The 20,809-nt window shown below is 45.3% G+C and overlaps 1 protein-coding gene across 5 annotated transcripts in view; it reads right to left on the bottom strand.

The window, feature by feature from the left end:
• The window catches only part of AUTS2 (activator of transcription and developmental regulator AUTS2), a gene marked incomplete at its 5' end in the record, with an annotated part of 1,029,376 nt that overhangs the window by 292,857 nt on the left and 715,710 nt on the right, over positions 1-20,809 (bottom strand). For all 5 annotated transcript variants that reach the window (XM_080941138.1, XM_080941139.1, XM_080941141.1 and 2 more), the window contains one exon: positions 19,375-19,404. In XM_080941138.1, the coding sequence (XP_080797264.1) occupies positions 19,375-19,404 (30 nt within the window). The remainder of the gene's footprint in view (positions 1-19,374; positions 19,405-20,809) is intronic.

Below are 20,809 nucleotides of genomic sequence, written 5' to 3'. Positions count from 1 at the left end.
CTTTGAAGATAACAGCTTCCAACCCCACCCAAATCCTACTCATGTCTATTGTGAAGACAATGGAGTGTGATTCAGAGAAGCCCACACACAGAAGACATCTCTCTCTCTCTTCCTCCCTCCTCCCTCTATCACCGCCTTCGATCATCCCCCCACGAAGATGTATATTAAAATATCTTTTAATAAATCTCTAACTCTGCTTTATACTGGCATATACTAAAATTACTTTCTACATCAAAGCCAAGGATTTGGTTTTACTTGAGTTGAGGTCCCTAAAAGATTAAGGGAAGTCTTCATGAGGGTATGGCATGTTTAGTCCCTGCAGATACTTACATGTTGTTAAGTTTCTCTTCTCTAGAAACTGGAAGGAGAGCCCTGAGGGCTTCAGGGACTGGGAGAGAGAAGAGGTAAATCTGGAGGGTGTGGTAGCAAACAGCTATGTCCACCCCACCCTCCACACCAAGGATGTAACAGACGGTTCTGTTCAAAACAGACATTCAGAAAGTTTGGAAAGGGGTTTTAATCACGACAGAAAGATTAAATTACATCTAGTAAAGTACATAAGACTGAAGCCAGGATCTTTCGAATAGCACATCTGTGCCTCTCTATGACATAGTCCCGTCAGGGCCACAGCTTGTCAACACATCAAGGCAGACCCTCATCATAGGCTACCAACACCCATTCCCCACAGCAGAAAAGGCTGGGCAGCAAGGCAGCTTTCTCCTCACCAGCATGCCTTACTACTGCATTGTGTGTGTGTGTGTGTGCACTGTGTGTGTATGTGTGTGCATGTGTGGGCAATACGGGGTGTCCTGAGGTGCCATCCATCTACCATGCTTTTTGAGACAGGGTTTCTTGCTGGATCTGATGCTCAGAGTATGTAGGCTGAACTGTGAGCTCCTTGTTCTGTCTCTCCAGCATGGGGATTTACGGGGGCACGCCACAGCGCCTGGCTGTTAAAACATGCTTTCTGAGGACTGGCCTCAGACTGTCATGCATACATGGCAAGAGCTCTGCAGAACGAGGCACCTCCCCAACCTTTTCCTCTTTGTTTTGAGTGTTTCAAATAAAAGAGGTTAAAAATACACCTGATGTTCTGTGATGGAGCTCTGTGGCACACCTTCCAAACTGTCCTGGATGTTGCTTTTGCCCAAAAAAAATCCGTCTGGGATGAGGATGGAGAGACAAAAGAAAAATCAGCAGCGATGGATGACAGGATACATTTGTTTCTGGTTTCTTGAGGTGCTGCTGGTTTTTAAAGACTTCTTTTTTATTTTGTGTATATGCGGGAGCCTGGGTCTGGATGTATATACTGCTGATGGCTCTAAAGGCCAGAAACAGGAAATCCCCTGGGGCCAGAGTCACTAATATGTAAGCTCCCTGAGGTGAAGGCTGGAAACCAAATTCTAATATTATGTAAGAACAGTAAGTTCTTAACTGCTCAGCCATCATCTTTCCTGCCTGGCTGAAACACACACACACACACACACACACACACACACACACACACACACACACACACACACACACACACACACACATGTTTTACACAGGGTTTTATTGTGTAGCTCTGGAACTCACTCTGTAGACCAGGCTAGCCTTGAGCCCACCTGTCACACTGCCTTCTGAGTGCAGAGATTAAAGAAGTGAGCCATCATGTCTAGCTTGGCTGGTGTTTTTAATGAGGCTGTTGAACACCATGAAGGGCATGGTGTACTTAACTGTGCTTAATGAAACAACCCCACTAAGTAAAGTAAACTGACTCTGATTGCTGTTTGAAAGCTGAGGCCTAGACATCCAGACTCCTTACTATGTTCTGCTGCTTGAGGTACCTGTCAGGTGGGTCATCTCTTTACCCTAAAACCACACTGCTCAGTTTCCTATCCACTGTCCAGGAGACACAGGTGACTCTCCCATGCTCTTCCGAAGTTAACCAAGACCTCTACAGAATAGACATGGCTCAGCACCAGTCTAGGAGTCAGGCAGATAGAGACAACTCCTTGACCAGCCTCCAGGCCTCTCTGGCAGCCTCTTGTCCCACAGTTAAACAGCAGGACCTCTCTGTGGAAGAACCAGAGCTTCTGGGAAAGGAGAGATAATGCATCATGTTCTCGGGCCCACCATCTGATTTGTATGGCCAGGTGAAACTGGGTAAAAAACAAAATATAACAAAACAATAATGACAGGAACAGAATGATATCAGGGCCACCTACAATCTGGAGAAGTCAGGGAAGGGAAGTTGTAGGGTGGACCAGTCAATCTCTCCGATTTCTCTATCTCTCAATCCCTCTCTCAATCCCCCCTCCGTGTGTGTGTGTGTGTGTGTGTGTGTATGTGTGTGTGTGTGTGTGTGTGTGTGTTTGCATGCAAGTGCTGTGACGAGTACATGCCGTATGTGTGTTTATATATGTGCATGTGGAGGTACTGTGATGAAGAAACAGGTATAGCTGGCAAATCTTAGTGGGCAGGAGTCAGGCCAGGCTAAGTCACCTTCCTGCTATCATGTGGGGATATAAACCTGCCTCCAAGAGCCAGAATGGCTGATGTGCCTGCTCTCTCTCTCTCTACAGAAAGACATGCCCGACCCCTGCTTTCTATACGGCCCAGCCTCACCTGGGATTCCTTCACATCCCCTTCTAAGTGTGGTGTGAACGTCTAGCTGATGTTGGCGTCTCAGTGCACTTACAGAAAATGAGCATTAATTAAAGCTAAGAGATAACAGAACTTCTCTCACATCACACAGGGCAGCAGTCCTCTCTGTGAGCACCGTAAGAATTTGCAGTGCTCGGCTGAGGACGAGGCGCAAACTCTTTTAAGTAACTGTTCTTTTTAAAAGCAGAGTAACGGCTTTTGTGATTTACTCTTAGGGACTGGAGTGATGATGGTTCAGTGGTCAGGAGAGTTTCTTTCCTTGGACTGGTCCTGAGCTGTACATAAAGGGGCAAAGGAACTGAGTGCAGCATTCAACCCTCACTGCTTCCTGGTCTCCCAGATGTGAACAAGCCGTTCGATGCTGCTGCTGCCACAGCTGGAGCCTTCCTTGCTATGGAGGACAGCACCATCTCAAGTTGTGAAGGGAAAAACGAACTCTTTTGTCTAGTTCCTTCTTATGAAGATAAAAATATAGTTAACAGAGACATCAAACATCACTACTAAGAATGACAGAATAGCCCCTCATGCCCACCAGAGAAGGTAGTATCACAGCATCACCAAGGACCATGGGTTCCCCGAGTTTTGATCCATTATTAAGTTTCCCCTTTATTGAAAAAGGAAACCTTGAGTTTTATTCGGGGGCCTTTGTTGTGAGGCTAGATGGGAGGCTGGTGTTTTAAAAATACGTTTGGTGTTTTAAAAAGCACACGGGCTGAGAACATATTTCAGTTCGTAGGGAAACTGCTGCTTTTACCTGAAACTGGTTCCTAGCACCCACACCAGGCAATTCACAGGCACCCCATTCACGTCCTAGAAGACCCGGGGTAGTCTTCTGGCTTCTAAGGCACCTGCACTCATGTGTATCTACCCAACCACCCCTAAATATATAATTAAAATCTTGGGGTGGGAAGAATACTCAAGGGGGGCTCAAGTTGGAGATATGACTCAGCAGGTCAGGGGGCTTGAGGCCAAGCTTGTCAACCTGAGTACAATTCCCTGAACCCACATGGTAAATGAGGAGAGAACTTCCTCCCATAAGTGGTTCCCTGACTTTCATAAAAGAACCATGGGATTGTACTTCTCCAAACACAGAAAATAAATAAATGTAGAAAGAAACTGAGCCATGTGGTAGTGGTACATGCTGTTAATCCCAGCACTGGGGAGGCAGATGCAGGTGGAGCTCTGTGAATTTAAGGCCAGGCTGGTCTTCTACAGAGTGAGTTCTGGGACAGCCAGGACTACTCAGAGAAACCCTGTCCCAAAACTTTTTTTAAATAATAGGTTGTGCAGTGAACTAAATGTACTTAGCACTTCCAAAATATCCACTTCAGACCTACTACAGGAAAGCTATAATAATAGTGCATGACTGTGGTCCCAGCACTCCAGAAGCTGAGACAGGGGGATCAGGAGTTCAAGGAAGGTCTGGGTTTCATATTGAGTTTGAGGCCAGCCTAAGTTGTATGAGATCTTGCCTCAAAACCATGCCACCCTCACATGCCTCCACCAGGACTCTCTTACCCAGAATCAAATCTGATGTGCCCTTTAGTCCTGAGTGACTGTTGCAGGATCAAATCCAATCCTCCCCACTCGACATATAAGGTCTGGTTTGCTGGGCTTTTTATACAATCTGCATCAGTCTTGTCTTCTATGCCCCTCCATAAGCCTGAATCTGTTTCAACATGCTTTGCTTGGACAGTATGCCTAACAATAAGCAACTTACAGAGGAGCTTGTTTGGGATCATGTTTTGAAGGAACAGTCTCTCAGGGAGGGCAAAGGAATGACATCAGGAGTGCTCTCTGCTGATGAGGCAGGATGAGGCTACATGCTCATCATCTACGCAGATGCGAAAATGGAGGTAGGAATGCTCCTGCTCAGCCTGCTTTCTCTTTCTCCCTTCTTTGCAAATGAATTCCCCTTCACTTCATCTGCATTGGCCTGGCTACCTTGGTACTCAATAACTTCCAGTGAGGTGCAGCTTGAAGGCTGCCTTTTCTAGATAAGATGGTTCTTGTCTTAGTTAGGGTTTTACTGCTGTGAATAGACACCGTGACCAATGCAGGTCTCATAAGGACAATTGGGGCTGCCTTACAGATTCAGAGGTTCAGTCCAGTATCATTAAGGCAGGAGCATGGCAGCATCCAGGCAGGCATGGTACAGGAGGAGCTGAGAGTTCTACATCTTTATCTGAAGGCTGCTAGCAGAATACTGGCTTTGAGGCAGCTAGGGTGAAAGTCTTAAGCCCAAGCCCACAGTGACACACCCACTCCAACAAGGCCACACCTCCAAATACTTCCACTCCCTGGGCCAAGCATATATAAACCATTACAGTTTCATACTCTGGTCCCTAGGGCAGCAGGACATATTAAACTCTTGGACTTCATCAAGGTACCCTGGCCTTCTTTTTAATTATAAACCATCTCTCCAAATGCCTAGATTACCTTAGCAATCATTCTATCTGTAACTTCCAAGAGCATGGCTCAGAGCTCTGGAAGCTAACCTTGCAACAAAAATTAAAAAATAAATTTCCTACTTTCTTCTTTTTTTTGTTTTATTTTTTAAAATTTTTTCTTGTGGAGACAATTTGGCCTCTGACTTCTGATGTCTCATAAAGTGACCTGATCCTTTTGCCTCTGTTTTCTGAATTCTTAGATTACAGTGTGTTTTATCATGCCTGGTTTATGTGGTACTGGGATCAAACTCAGGGCTTCATGAATGCAAGGCAAGCACTCTACCTACTGAACTACATTCCTAGGATTTCATTTCCACACTTAAGGTACTCATTTTAGAAAGGCTGCCAACTGCTGTCAAAGGACTGTGTCAGTACTTCGAGGTGATTATAATCCCTCTGGAAGAGAAGGTTTCATTTTGCACCCTAGATAAAGTAATTTAATAATTGCCATCCGAGTGACTTCAAAGATCTTCATGTCTCTCAAGGTGGATGTCTAATAATTGGGGAGGAACTCATCATCTACTACACTTAAAATACTGATGAATTCTGGTCTATTCTCAATACATGTATACGTGAACAATTACTCTTTAAAATCCCATAACTTTCAACATCCTTAATTGTTGCAGTAAGATAAAATTAATCTGTAAGTGGTATTTTAAGTGCTCTGAATATTTACAAACTATTAGGTATAACTGAAAACACATCCGTGTTTCAGAGTCTGTGAACACTGTGATTCGATGGTTTATTTTAGTGAGATTACAGAGTCCCATGTATACCAGAGAAGCGTCATTTTTTAATCAGAGTGATCCTGATCTGATCCTCCCACCTGCATCTTCCCAGTGCCAGGATCACTGGGGTATCACTATACCCGGTTTATGAGATACCGGGGATGAAACCCCCTTTGAGAATGCTAGACAAGCACTCTATCAACTGAGATACATCGCAGCCCTAACTTTTCTGAGTGTATATACAGGGTGTGTGTGTACATGTGTGGTGTACTTGCATGAATGCTAGAGAAGAACCTTGTGTGTCCTGTTCTATTACTCCACTGTATTCCCTGGAAAAGGGTCTGTTACTAAGCCTGCAGCTACATAGTCTACAATAAGCCTCAGCAATCTTATAGTCTTTGTTCTCCTCGGCACTGGGGTTATAGGTACATCTGGCTACACCTGACTTTTCAATGTAGATTCTGGGCATTTCCCAGCCTCTGCAAATGCTTTTTAAGTGCTAACTTTGGCTGAGCAAGGCAGATTCTGTAGTTGACAAGAAATGGTGTCTAACCCAAGTAGCAGAAGGTTGGTTTGGGTTCATAGAAAAAACAGCTGGTTCCCTAACTTCCACCTTTCTGGGTTTTCCACTGACTCCATTATTAGGTATATATTTATCCTGAACTGCCTGGCTGAGGCCTTTTTTCCAGGGAGGGTAGAGACAGGCACAAATACCTGATGAAAGGTAGTCTACCCTGGACAGGTACTGTTAAACTAGAAAGCCAGAATCCTTTCCTTGGGTCTTGTTAAACTGTGATGAAGAAGATGGGGGTGGGGGGAGGAAAGAGGAAAAGGAGGAGGAGTGGTCCTTCTTTGACTGGTTGAAGGTGCAATGTGAAAAGGTCATGATTTCTATCAAAAAAAAAAAAAAAAAAAAAAAAAGCCAGTCCTGGAAACAATTGTGCTTAAGGTGCACAGGCCAAGAGACAAGAGGATTCACCATTTCTGAGTCTAGTTGAAGATCCCAGCCTTTCTTCATCCACGTTTTAAGTGTGTGTTCATTTGGGTGTGTGCACCTGTGTATGGAGGCCAGAGGTCAACACTGGGTGTGTTTCTTGGTCATTCTCCACCACCCGCCAACCCTTTTATTTTGAGACAGTGTCTCCACTGAACCTGGATCTCATTAATTCAGCTGGTCTGGCTGGCAAATGAGCTCCAGAGAGCCACCTGTCTCTGCTCTTCCTCCCAGCAAGCACTGCAGTTTCAGGCACATATGCTACTGCACATGGCTTTTATGTGTGCAGCAAGCGCTTTACCTGCTGAGCCATCTCCCAAGTCTTTCTAATAAGTCGGTTAATTCGAATCTAGATGTCAAAAGCTCATACATTTCATTATCAACTGATTTGAGTTTATGTTGTTTGCAAATAAAAAGATAAATCTAACTATGCTGGGAGTACTGACATATGTCTGTGATCCCAGGACTTTGGGAGTCTGAGAGAGACTGGAGGACTCTGAGTTGGAGGCTAGTTAGGTATATGTAGTGAGAGCTCCACCTAAAACAAAAGAAAACAAAACTCAATACTTGATGTAGCACTTACTACTAGAGACATAAAATGAAGAATTCACAGAGTGACTTATACAAGGTCACTAGTCTATTATGATAATTGAATAATCACTTGGTATGTGGCTTGTTGGCTAAACAAAGTTTTACAATGTGTATTCATGTTAGATGTACACATCACTGGGGTTCAGAAAGCAGGGAGAGTACCAGTGATGTTGCTTAAACAAAAACAACCATATGCTATTATGCAGCCACTGGGGAATAAGCTATTTAAAATTACGATTGCATTCTAAACAGACCATCCTAGAGGGATAATTACTTTTCTATGACCGGATCAATACTTCTGTTCTCATACTTTACTGCCTAAGTGACTGAATTTAAGACCAGAAAAAGAAACCTAGGTCAGGAGCCTGGCCCTCTTATGATTTGGTTGGGAGGACCAGTGTGAGCGTTGTGAACCTATGAAGGATCAGGGCAAGCATCTCAGGACTAGGAAAAAAGGGAGGCCTTTCTGGCTAGAACAGAACAAAAGGCATTGTTCATCCCGTGGGCACAAAGGTACAGTTCAGTGCCTAGCACCCAGAACTAATCTATACGTGGGATTTGCAATCCTTTTACTCTACCTGAAGATAGAGATCTTTGACCTACTCAAAGCTTGTTTTCTCAAGGAATTACACGACTCCATGTAAGTTTATGCTGATACAGGTGCATGTGTCATGTGAGCATGTAGGTCAGAGGAGGTGTTCCTCTCTTAATTCTTTCTCAAAAGGGTCTCTCAGTGAATCGGGAGCTAGGCTAGTGGTCGGTTCTAGCAATCCTTCTGCCTCTGCTTCCCATGGTGGAAAGGTTATAGGTATGCTCAGCCATATCTTGTTTTTACTTGGGAGCTGGGATCCAAACTCAGAGCCTTAAAATCTCATAGCAAGTACTTCTCTCTGGCTATGCTCCAATTCACTAACCCCCACCACCCTCCAGAGTGAAGGGATGACAGGCATATATCACAAACCCAGTTCATGAAGTGCTGAGGATGGAACCCAGGGCTTCACGCACTCTAGACAAGCACTCTACCAACTGAGCCACAAGTCTGGCCCCCACACTGAATTCTTCCCCAGTTAAGAATGATAGAGTATGTGAAGAGGTATAAAGCATTTTGTTGGAGTGACTCTGAGTCTTACTTGATCAAAATAGATGCCTGTCAAGGCCCTTAGAAGAACCATTTGCATGCGAGCTACGTGCTAGCTGTGAACAGGACTTATGACTTAATTAAAGCTCATCACAGGCTGTCTTCACAGAGTAATATTTTGTTGGATGTTAGCTGAGTTACAACAGAAAAGTGACAAAACACTGTTTGAAACTGTCCTTTCATGCCAACATGTTATGATGTCCCTGGTCGGCACCCATCAGCTTTCAGGTTTGTTAGAAGGTCCTATGAGTCAAAGTCCTGCTTGGTGGCAGAGAGGACAGCCTCCGAAGTCTACCAGTTGAGGTTAGGCCTTGATCTGGGGCTAGCAAGATGGAGCAGTGGGGGGAGGTGCTTGTCTCCAGGCCTGATGAGTTTAATCCCCACCTCCCATATGGTAGAAGCATGAACAGACTCCGAGTTTTACACAGACACAGTCAGACAGACAGACAGATACATACATACACACTCCTACACCTTGACCCGACATTGGTGGGGGTGAAACTCTGGGTGCATGGATCTAGATTCTTTACAATCTGAGGATAATATAACGCTTGCCTACAGAATGGCTGTAGATGGATCAGAATAATAGGTGTATATGAAAAACATCTAACAATGCTCTAAGTAATATTGTTATTTATAGCAGAGAGGATAAAAAAACCTCACCTGTGATGAAATCAGAAGTCTACCCCTATATAATTATAAAAAGTTACAAAACATCTCTGGACCTCAGTTTCCTTGTAAATAAACTCAGGGTGTTTACATAGAGACAGACACTACAATGCACAGAATGTTTTGGAAGACATTTTTGGCTTTGTTTTATTTATTTATTTATTTTTGGAGACAGGGTTGCAAACACTGTAGTCAAGAATGGGTTTGAGCTTGCTGTATATCCAGGAACTACACTGGCCTCCTGATCCCTCTTGCCTCCACCTCCTGAGGCTGTGATCAGAACAGTGTGCTACCATATCCACTTTATATGATGCTGGACCAGGACTCTGTGCACAAGACATAAGCACTGTGCCAACTAAGCTATGTCACCCGGCCCTTTTGATGCTACTGTGATTTTTGACATAGCGTCTCCTACTAGTAGCCTAGCTTGGCCTTGAATTTGCTATGTAGCCAGTGGTGACCCTGAACTGATAATCCTCCTGCCTCCACTTGCCCGCCAGGGCTGACAACAGCATGCCCAGTCTATGAGGTACTAGCAATCAAACCGAAATCTCTGTATAGGCTACATAAACACTCCATTAACTGAGCTTTTGTTTTTGCTATTGCTAAAACAGAAGCTCTTATAATCCGGGCTGTTCTTAAACTTCATAGAGAGGCAGCTTTTGAATTTCTGATCTTTCTGCCTCCAGCTCCAGAGTGTGAGGGATTATATGCATCTTATGGGATGCTGGGGATCCACCAGGCTCAGTCCAGTTGCACAGACAGCACAGATTCTTCCACACGGAAGAGTCCAAAGTGCACCCAGGCCTCAAATAAGAACCGTAAGACAAATAAGAACAGTAAGAATTTGCCGAGGGCCTGGCAGTGACCTCCTTACCCTGGCATCTCCTTGGAGAAGGACCTACTTCCCATATGTCCTGAGGGCTGAAGCACAGGACACCTCCCACTGCAGTGGCTGCTCCAGTTAGCCCCTGGTTATCCATGCAGGGCAGCATGTCACCTGTCAGTCTCAGGTATCTAGAGACACACACACACCTGCCCTCTACCTCCCAGGATTTTCCTTGACTCTCCTCAGACTGAGGGAAGAGCAGCCCGTCTTAGGTTGCCACCACCCTCTGCACCTCCATGCAGGAAGTCAGGGCCCTTGGGTCCCCCATCAGACTGCCTGCCTGGAGTGCTCACTGGAGCCAGGAACTTGCCTGAGAAGCCAGTAAAATTTTAATGCACTCTGTAGTGCGGTCATGTCATACTCGGTTATGGCAAATAATCCCAGATGCCTGCAGAGGTAAAATGGAGCTGTAATGTGCTTGCCTCCTAACCCGAGCTGACAGCGGTGATGTACGACTACCATTAGCGGAAAATATCACTTCAACTAACCCATGATCCGGCTCCGCTCAGGGTCACATTATCCATGAGGAACAAATTACACTCCCAAAGTAAATACAAATTTTCTACACAAAATGGGTACGAGAGAGAAGGACAGAGGGAGAGAAGGGGGAGGATGAGGGAGGGAGAGAGGGGGAGGGGAGATGAGGATGGAAGGGGAAAGGGGGCCATCCATTCCCTTCCTCTTTGGAAGTGACACAAATGATAAAAGATGGGGACAATCATTGGCTGACGGAGTGCTATGCTGTAATCAGCTCAGCTGGTACACACTCCAGCCGATAAACACTATATTCTCCCCTTAGTGGCAAATACATAATCTTAATGTGAACATGGCCGCTTCAGATATTTACTGCCATTTGGGCATCATGGACAAGCCATCTCACATTTGGTGTCCAGAAAGAAAGAGCCCTGTGGCCCTGAGGGACACAGAGATTGCTCACAAGGGTTGGAATTGATGCTCGGCGTGGGTGAGAAGGTTCTGGGTGAAGGAATGGGGTCAAGTGATGAACAAAAGCCAAACCATCATGTGTAGAAGAGCCATTATAGGTGACAGCTACAGTGCAGCCCTGCATGCTGGCCACAGTCTGGCTCTACCTCATGGGAGGGAGATGCTAAACATGCCTGTATTCTTAGCCACACTTCATGCTTGGGCATGAAGGTGAGTCCTTCTGAGACCTGGATAATCAAGAAAGCAACTCTTAGATATAATACCAATGTTATAATATACTGTATATTAGCCCTGCTGGTTGATATAGGTAAGTTACCCAGGAACCTAGTGTTTAGCTCTTAAATGTACACACACACACACACACACACACACACACACACACGAGGAAAAACCATTTTTTACGACCCAACATGGGCTAACCTTATTTCAGTGATTTGCATAATCAGGTGCCTCTAACCAACTATCAAAAAACACAGGGCAGACTCCGTTATTCCTCATGTTTAAGTCAAACTGTACGTCGTACATTAAGGCCAACCCTTCTGGCCTCTGTATATTGGTTTAGGCTTATGTGTTTGAACACTTTCTCTCCATTTGGTGGTACTATCTGGGAAGGTTGTAGAACCTTTAGAAGGCAGAGCTTTGCTGAAGGAACAGTTCACTGTGGATGTGCTTTGAGAGTTTACAGTCTAGACCCACTTCCGGATTTCTCTAAATATGTCTCTCTGTATGTTTCCCTCTCCCTTACCCCACCTCCCTCCCCTCTCTCCCCATCTCTCTAGAATATGTGGATGGAGTGTGCACTCTGGACTGCCTCATGCACCAACTGCTATGGCTTCCCTACCATAATGGACAAAATGAACCCTTTCTTCCCTAAGCTGCTTTTCCTCAGAGTAGTTTATCACAGCAACAGGACAGAAACTAGTGCGTTAGATTCTTTCCGACCTGAGAAGAGAAGAGGTGTACACCAGAATGGCCCATGCCTCTGTTATCTGTGGACATGTTGAATCTACCCGTGTACCCTGTTCTGGAGTCATGTTCAGAAGCTAAAGTGCAGGTGCACACCCTGGAGTCTCGTATCCAACTAGCATATAGCACAGGTTCCAACATGGCTCTCACACATTGCCCAACTGTGACCATTTGATCTAGAGCCTCATAAGGTTTAGTCCTTAGCTGTGGACCAAGCTGGGATTGGGAGATGCTTTAGGAGGTTTAATCTAGTTTCAGAAAGTAGGTCAATAATGTGGGAAGACTCTGGTTCCTTCCTCTTTCTCTTCCTGCTTTGTGGTTCCCATGGATTCAGTATCTTTGTTCTACAACACCCTCCTTGTCATAATATTCTGCTAGGCCACAACCCCACAGCTACAGTACAAAGTGAAGGAAAGAAACCAGAAGCCAAAGAATCACTGCTTTTATGTGATCTGCCCCACCTCCAGGTATTTTTGTCACCAGAAAAGAAAAATAAGTTAAGTGGAAAGAGGACTCAGACTCTGGCACTCAAACCATCCATATATTCCATTTTTAACCTATAAGATGAAGGGCTACCATATTGGTCCCCATGATACACACTTAAGCAGGTCATATATAAAATGATATTTGTATAAGTGTTCTAAATAATGCAGCACACGCTTTAATCTCTTTCTTTTTTTGAACAAACCCTCACTGTGTCACACCAGGTGGCTTGGAATCTTCTATGTAGATTAGGCTGGCCTTGAACTCAGAGCTTTGCTCTACCTGCCTCTATCTCCCAAGTGCTGGAAGTTAAAATATACTCCACCACATGTGGCTTGAGAAGTTATTTCTTCTTTATATTATTATTTAGGCAGTCTTCTTGACCCAAATCTAAACTTGTCATTAGGAACATCAACATGTTGACATCAAGAACTCGGAATCTCACCAGAAGTCCCCAAAATAAAACAAAACCCACAGTGATCTCCCCGAACAGTACAATTGCCCATTTCAGGGGTCCCCAGCCAATCTGCGTTTCATATCCTCCACCCCACTGCCTCTGGTAGATCATTAATAAAGCCATATTTGGCATAAACAAAGGCCTGGGGTCTACTCCCAGCAATGCATAAACCAGTTATAGTGGTAAATACCTATAATCCTAGCACAGGTGAGATGGAGACAAAAAAATCAGGAATTCAAAGTCATCCACTTGACGGAAGGAGAAAACCAACCCCCCACATGCCGCCCTCTGTTCAGCACATGCATGCACGGTACATGCACAAACTACATGCAAAAAATGTAATTAAAAATTTGAAATCTGTATACTATAACCCATGTTTTCCAGGGGTATGAAATTATATGAACTGAAAAGATTACTGTATGCAGACATCCAGTCTTACTTTGGCCTGAAAAAGTCATGGTAGAAAAAAAGAAAAAGAAAAAAAAAAAACAAAACAAAAAAAAAACAAGGTTCAGAATTTAAAATGACTTCTAGCAGATATTTAATCTGAAGATGGCGTCAACAGGAATGCTGGGTGGGTAGAGGGGTAATTAAGCCAATTTGAAACATGATAACATTGGAAGAATAATAAAATGTCATCTTAACCCAGACATAATATTGGAGGGGTAAGGAGAGGTTGATAGGCATTTTGGAAATTGAGACTCCAAAATGAGAAAGCTATTGAAACTCAGCCAACAACTGTAGAAACCGTCCCCTAAATGCTAGGAAATTTACAAATGGCTCAGAGATTTTTTTTTTTTTTAAATGAGAAAAATCAAACTGCAGAAGCACGGAGGCAAGGGGAAGAGACCCCGGAAAGCAGACGCTGGGATGGATAAAGAAGACCCACATCTGAGTGCCGGGCCACTGAACGGGGTTTCTACATGTTCCCCATTAAGAACAAAAAACCCAATGCCAGCAAAATACCCGGTGCTCTGCTTCTGCCCAGTACTGAGCAAAGGATCAGAGCCACAAGACAAACCACAGTCCCCACTCTTTCGGGTGGTGGCTACTTGCTTTGCTTCCATGAGAGCTGGACAGAAGAACTGTCTGCAAGGCAGGATAGCATATCTCAGTTGTCTCTCAATCACAGCATGTCTTTGTGCATGTGTGTGCAAATGTGTGTGGGGGGGATGGGTGTGTGTGCACATGCAGATGTGTTTCCATGGCAACAGAAGCCAGAAGAGGATGTTGGGTATATTTCTCTATCACTCTAGGCCTTATTCCCTTGAAACCGGATCTGTCACTGGACCTGGACCTATGTACGTAAGCAGCCATCACACCCCCACAGCACTGGAGTTATAAGCACATGTGACCACATGGGTGTTTCTATGTGGGTGCTGGGATCTGAACTCACATGCTCAAGCTCGCACACTGAGCCATCTCTGCAGCCCCTGGATCGGGACGCAGCTAATCGCCAAACCGAGGATGGAGACTGCATAAGCCACAGTGAGGTCCTCCTCAGTTTCTGGAATGTTGCTGAGGATGCACAGCCCTTACTAAGGGTAACACACAGCCTGGCAATCCAGTGGTAGGTCTCTTCCATTAGAAGCACAGAGCCACGTGCCTCATCTTCAGTTTTGACTTTTCAGCAGTTTCAAAGTCCTCCCTGAGCCAAGTGAAGAGCGTCTGTGTGTGGTCTATGCTGTATTAGGAAAATAAGCCTCAGTTTGGTGTCTTTGCTTAGAAGTTACACCTTCCCTCATACGTGAGTTGTATCGTGACCAAGAACAGTGATAAAAAAAGAAGAAAAAATTGAAGACAGGATCTCGAGAAGCCTGGGATGTTGCTGAGAACATTCTTGAACTTCTGTTCCTCTTACCCCAAGAGCTGGAATCACATGCATGATCATGGAATTACTTGGCCTGGTTTATGTGATACGGAGGGTAGAACCCAGGGTTTCCCAGCATTCTAAGTAAGAGGACTACCCACTAAGCTTTATTTCCTGACCCAGTTCTGTTGATAAAATATTACTCCGGGGGGTGGAAGGGTATGGGGTGCTGGAGAGCATAGATGGAAGGGGGAACTGATATAATCTTACTTATTAGTTTTATTAAAAGTTACAGATTAATAAATATAGAAGTAAATATACCAGCAACAACAATAACACCCTGAAGGAAGGGGAGTGCTTCTGGGAAGAATGGGGGAGTGAGCAATGAGAGTCTGAGGGAGGGTGGTGGTGCACACCTTTAATCCCTACAATGGAAGGCACAAGCAAGCAGGTAAGCAGATCTCTATGAGTTCAAGGCAAGCCTGGTCAACATAACTCCAAGACAGCCAGAGCTGTACACACCGAGACCCTGTCTCATACATATGGACAACAATAACAATGCATTGTCTGAAATTCTTAAGACACACATGACAAAGAGTGAGCAAAAATATTACCTCAGAAGCTTTGCGAATGTTACCTTGGGTTACAAAAATAAATACTACCCCTGGCCCCCTTTAGCCCGAATGACAACTCTCCCCTGCAAATAAGAAAGGTTGGATACCTGAGAACAGCTGCCAATGGGCAAATGGATATCATCTATTACTTAATGGCTGTGTGCTCATTTTACAGTGGCCCTGAATTACTCTCATGTGTATAAATGATATGTTTAGATGGGGGTGTTAAAAAGATATGGTTTTAGGGACCTCTTAAAATCCAGCGCTTCTTGCCAGAGAACTGAGTTCTGGGGTCCCCTGGACTTAAGCTATTTGGACTCGAGCACAGCTTTTCTCTTTCCCAACACGCGTCCCGATCCACGTCAACAAAGTTCAGTTAACACTTGACCGAGCGTGGGCACAGACCCTGTCCTCTGCTCGTACAAGAACATGGCGGAGCTATGGCACCCCATCTCCTACACAGCTATACCAAGAACCATCCTGCATACAGAATAACGGGACAGAGCCAGGAACAAGATTAGAGATTCCTTCTGAGCACCCCCCCCCCCATCCCTTGGCTCACACAGCCAAAGAGAAGTGGGTAGGTGGAGAGAATGTGAAGTTAAATCTTGACATTAATTTCATAACCAAATGAGGGGTGTTGCTTTACATGGTGAGGGTGCTGCCAGTGTGAAGAGAAAAGAAAATGTAGACCACGTGTGCAGAGACACTATTGCTGCTGCACTGTTCTCCTGACAGTGATTCTTCTCCAGTGTGGGACTGGTGTAATTGCTTAATTTGGGTGATAAGGGGGCCATGTGCTGCTTCTCCCTTGTTCCTAATGACAAATGAAGAGACATCCCACATCCATGGTGCTAGGTTCACCGCCTACTTAATTCACCACCCCATTTCCCCCTTCCCAGGAGTCTTCCAGGTTCTCTGCTCCTAACACGAAATGCTGTTCCTTTGGCTGAGGAGGCTTGCAGTGGAGTCTCATCGGATCCATTCCACGGGCGCATCTGTCTCCTGCATTTCAGAAAGGCTCTGCTTCCCGGCCCTTTCCCAGATACTTTCACATTAATTAATAAGGGTATCATTTTATAAATTATAGCTTCGTATCAGAAGAAAGCCCAGTTTATCTTAATTCAGTCAGCTGTGTGAAATGCGGTACCCTAATTTTAGACTGCCAGTTCTGTGGATCCCCACGGAGTTAGAATGACAGGTCTTCTGGAGAGAATTCCCACCATGTCCCTCCTGCAAGTCTCACTTTGGGCTACAACAGCAGCCCCGGTGGGACTTGCTGAAGGGACCCCAGGATGCTGAGTGGCATCTCCTCCACCATTAGCAATTCATATTTATATTCAAACCCTCCGTGTGGTGCCAGCAAGCACCCTAGTGGGCTCAGGGGCTCCAGGGACAGGGCTTGCCATAGAGCAGGCTGACAGGGCCCCCACAAAGCTGGGAGGAAGGTGTTCTGGTTGGTGATAAACACTATCCTGTCTCAGCTGGAAAAGGAGGAGGCTGGAAGACTCAACTACACATGGGCCAGGCAGGCACTGGTGCAATTAGAGGCTCCTGGGTTCCTGCTGGGTACCCCCTGGAGAAACACCCAAGTCAGAGCAGGATAGCACAGAGGGTGTAGTTCTAGCTCACAGTTACAAAGGCCTTCATGATCTTCAAGATGCAAACAAATCACAACCCAGAGCCTGGGCAGGGGGTGTATCGTATATAAAAAGAATGAGTCTAGTGCCCCTTGCCCTCCCACTGACTTCTTACCCTTGACCTGTGGGTTTGCTCTCCTCACACAGCCTGGGACTCATCTGTTCATCCTATCTAGGTCTATGCTGTGGCTCCCAACCATCTTGATCGCTTTCTTCCAATGCTTCTAATGCTGACAACCCTTTCATTCTAGAAACAGCAGAGTCTGATAGTCTAGATTAATGACATTTGATGTCCCTAGAAACTCTAGGGCAAGGAACCTTGAGGTATAACTACTGTAGAAAACTGTATCAATATGGAACCACTTTATTTATTCATTTGAAACAGAGCCTCCCTATGTAGCACATGCTGGTCTGAAACGTGAAATTCTGCTGGCTCAGTCTCCTAAATGCCGGCATGACAGGTATCGCCAACAGGTTTTTAAAATGAAGATGCCTGGACTAGGGCAAGCTTGTTTAAAAGTGCTTTCTGTTCAAACATGACTTCAATGCCCAAAACCCACAGGCTTAGAATCCTAGTGCTGGGTAGGCAGAGACAGGAGAATTCCTGCAGTTTGCTGGCCAGCAAACCTAGTCTACTTAGTGAGCTCCAGGTTTGCAAGAGCCTATCTCAAATACACAGCACTTGGTAATGGTACCCAAGTTTGTCCTCTGGCCTCTGCATGTACCTACACACAGGGAAATGCCCACATACACACTGTGCACACAAAGACCTTGAATAAAACCCACCCTCTTGTAGAAGTGAGGTTAGCTGTTGCTTTTCAGCATCTTCCTGGGTGCCAAAGTCATTCTACAGAATTATGGCATTTTTTGTCATATGTCCACGTGACCTTGGGGCTAGTGTGGGCAGCGACTGACCTTTGTATGATATCTCATATCCTGACACCCTTTGACTGTCCAGAATACCCAAGGTCCTACTTGTAAAGAGCTAAGAGTCTCTCCTGGGGGTTGAAGGGAGGAAGCTCTGACTTGTCAGTTAAACAAAAGAACAGCCCACAACCCCCTACCCAATGTGCACCTCTGCTGTCATCCAACAGCCCATTACTGTGTCAGAGCGTGGCGCACCCTTCCATAGGTCACTTTGTTTAAAAAGACATGGATAATGCACATGTCAGCAAGCTGACAGTCCCGGCCGTCCTTCAGAGATAAAAACCTCCAGGCGAGAGCCTGTTCTTATCTGGGGGACACGCGCTGGTCTATCATCTAAGTCAGGCGGAGCGTGATTTCTCCAGAGAGCACTTTTTTCATTTCCTGATTTTAAGGAAATCAAATAAGCACCATTTGTCTTCATCTGAATATGCTTGACCTGCTCAGATGATGGTGTCTCGGGTTTTATAACCGGCTACATATGCTGAATTCAAATTAATGACAGAGGAGAACAGGAGCCTTCAGATCTCTCCTGGAGGCTGTGGCGGAGGCGGAGGGAGAAAGTCCGAGATGGATGGGGAATGATCACGGCACGTGAACCGTGGGATTCTGGGGAGGATCAGCCGGCAGGAAGGAGGTGGAAATCATGGAACAGGGCACGGGAGAAGGGAGGACTGACCACTTGCTTTGGTACCATGCAGTGCACACATTCAGCTAAGTTTTTAAGTTACACAAGGCAACAGTAAAAATGGAAGACACTTGTTTGGTAGATGTCAACAGCTAGGAAGATAAAAGCATACCCATAAGCCTTTTGCTTTAATCAACAGAAAACCTACTTTACTGGTTCCGATTTTGATCTTCTGAAGGCTCAGAACCTGGATTCCTTCTTCATCCTCGTTGAGCTGTGTACACTGAGGCTGGGCCTCAGCCTCCAGGGAAAGGGTATTCCTGCTGAGGAGACGCCCCTTCCCCAACACCCACCCGTAGAAGACAGCAGAGCCCTCCCAGACCACCCCTGTCCACCCTGTGAGGAAATGCCTAGCAGCACACCACTGGCATCCTATTAGGAAGCTCTGGAAAAGCCAGAGGAAGCAAGGAGGTCAGTCAAAGGCAGGTAGAGATGACATTATAAAATACACAGGAGGAAGTAGAATGTTTCTATCATGAACAGCAAAAAAATCAACTTCTCTTCGAAAGTGTTTTGGGGGGTCCATGAAGTGAAAATTCGGTGTAACGAAAATGTGACATGAAGAAGCATGTTTCAAAAAGGAGGATGTCACAGATTTGGCATAGTCTATCTTATCATGGAGAATGTCACAGTGTGACCAGTAAGACATCCTTCAGGAGAAAACAGGCACCAGGAGTCATGCCACAGTTCACACAGAGCCTTGTGGGTTGTGTTTGCAATAGAGGGGGTGGTGCCTTACCTTCTCTTCCTGGTCGCTGTCACTGTCACACTAGAAATGAAGAAAAAAAATAAGTAAAGGTCAGTATGGTGATTGTGCAATTCGCTTCAGATACCCTTTCCCCTCCACCAGGGGCAGAGCAAATACAGGAAAGGGGGAGTCTCTAGGCTGCAGATATTCTACAGCTCCAGCGCTAGACAAGGAACAAATGGCTGGGTGAATAGAAAGTATCTATCTGTTCTGTCAGCTTCCACATATCAGGACCCTGTCCTCAGTAAGAGACTCCAACACACACACACACACACACACACACACACACACACACACACACACACACACACACACACAACTTTGAGGGACAAGGGAACACTAAGCTAAGAGCTAACCCTGCCACAGGAAGAAGGAAACTCAAGATCCTTCCGGGGGGAGGAGTTCTGGAAAAAAGAAATCATTTTCTGCAGAAAGCCTTCAGCTTTGGGGAGTCAGTCTCCCAAGTCTTTTCTCAAGAAAAGACAAGTTTTCTTCATTGCAGTCTCTTGCTAGGACTTCTGAGAGGGCAAGGATCAATGCCTGAGACATTGTGATGGTGAATATCAACGTCAATTTAATAGGAAACTGAATCTCCTTTAGGCATGACAGCAAACAATTTTCTAGACTGGATTAACTGAGAGAACCTCCCTAAATGTGGGTGGTGCCATCCTAGGGATTAAGGGTCTAGACTGAGTGAAATGGAGAGAGCACGCCAGTCTCTCAGCTGCTGTTTGATTGTGGATGCAATAGGGCTGTGTTGGTTTAAAAAAGAATGGCCACTACAGGTTCATCTGTCTGATGCTTCCTCACCAGAGAGTGACCCTATTTAAAATGATTAGAAGGATTGGGAGGCGTGGCCTTGTTGGAGGAATCTTGTTGCACCACTGCAGGTAGGCTCTGAGGTTTCAAAAGCTCATGCCAAGCTCAGTGACTTTCTCTCTGTGTCTAGGAATCAGGACATAGAACTCCCAGTCACTTTCCTAGAACCCTTCCTACCTGGGTGCAGCATGCACCCCACCTTGATGATAATGAACTAATTGGTGAAACTGTAAGCACTTCCCACATTAAATGCTTTCTTTTATAAGAGTTGCCTTGGACATGGTGCTCTTCATAGCAAAAGAACAGTGATTGACCTTCCATCTCATCTTTCTGCTGCTCTGCCCTCCCCACGACGGATCGTACCGCTGAACAGTGAGTCAAAACAAGTTCTCCCATGAATTACCATGGCTGGTTGTACTGTCACCGCAATGATTAGAAGTAATGATGCCCCAGAGTAGAAGGAAAACTCCCAACAGATGATGCACGAAAAATATTGAGTAGTGTGATAAACCAAATCCTAGTTGCTGCTCTAGGTGTGGAAGAACCAAAGAAAGGGAATTACCACCCGCGTCTGGGTTTCTTGACAGAAGCAGAAAGAAACAAAGAT

The sequence above is a fragment of the Micromys minutus genome (assembly GCF_963924665.1).
Source record: "Micromys minutus genome assembly, chromosome: 29".
Lineage (NCBI taxonomy): Eukaryota > Metazoa > Chordata > Mammalia > Rodentia > Muridae > Micromys > Micromys minutus.
Note: the sequence above shows the minus strand (reverse complement) of the source record. Positions and strands in the feature narration are given on the sequence as shown.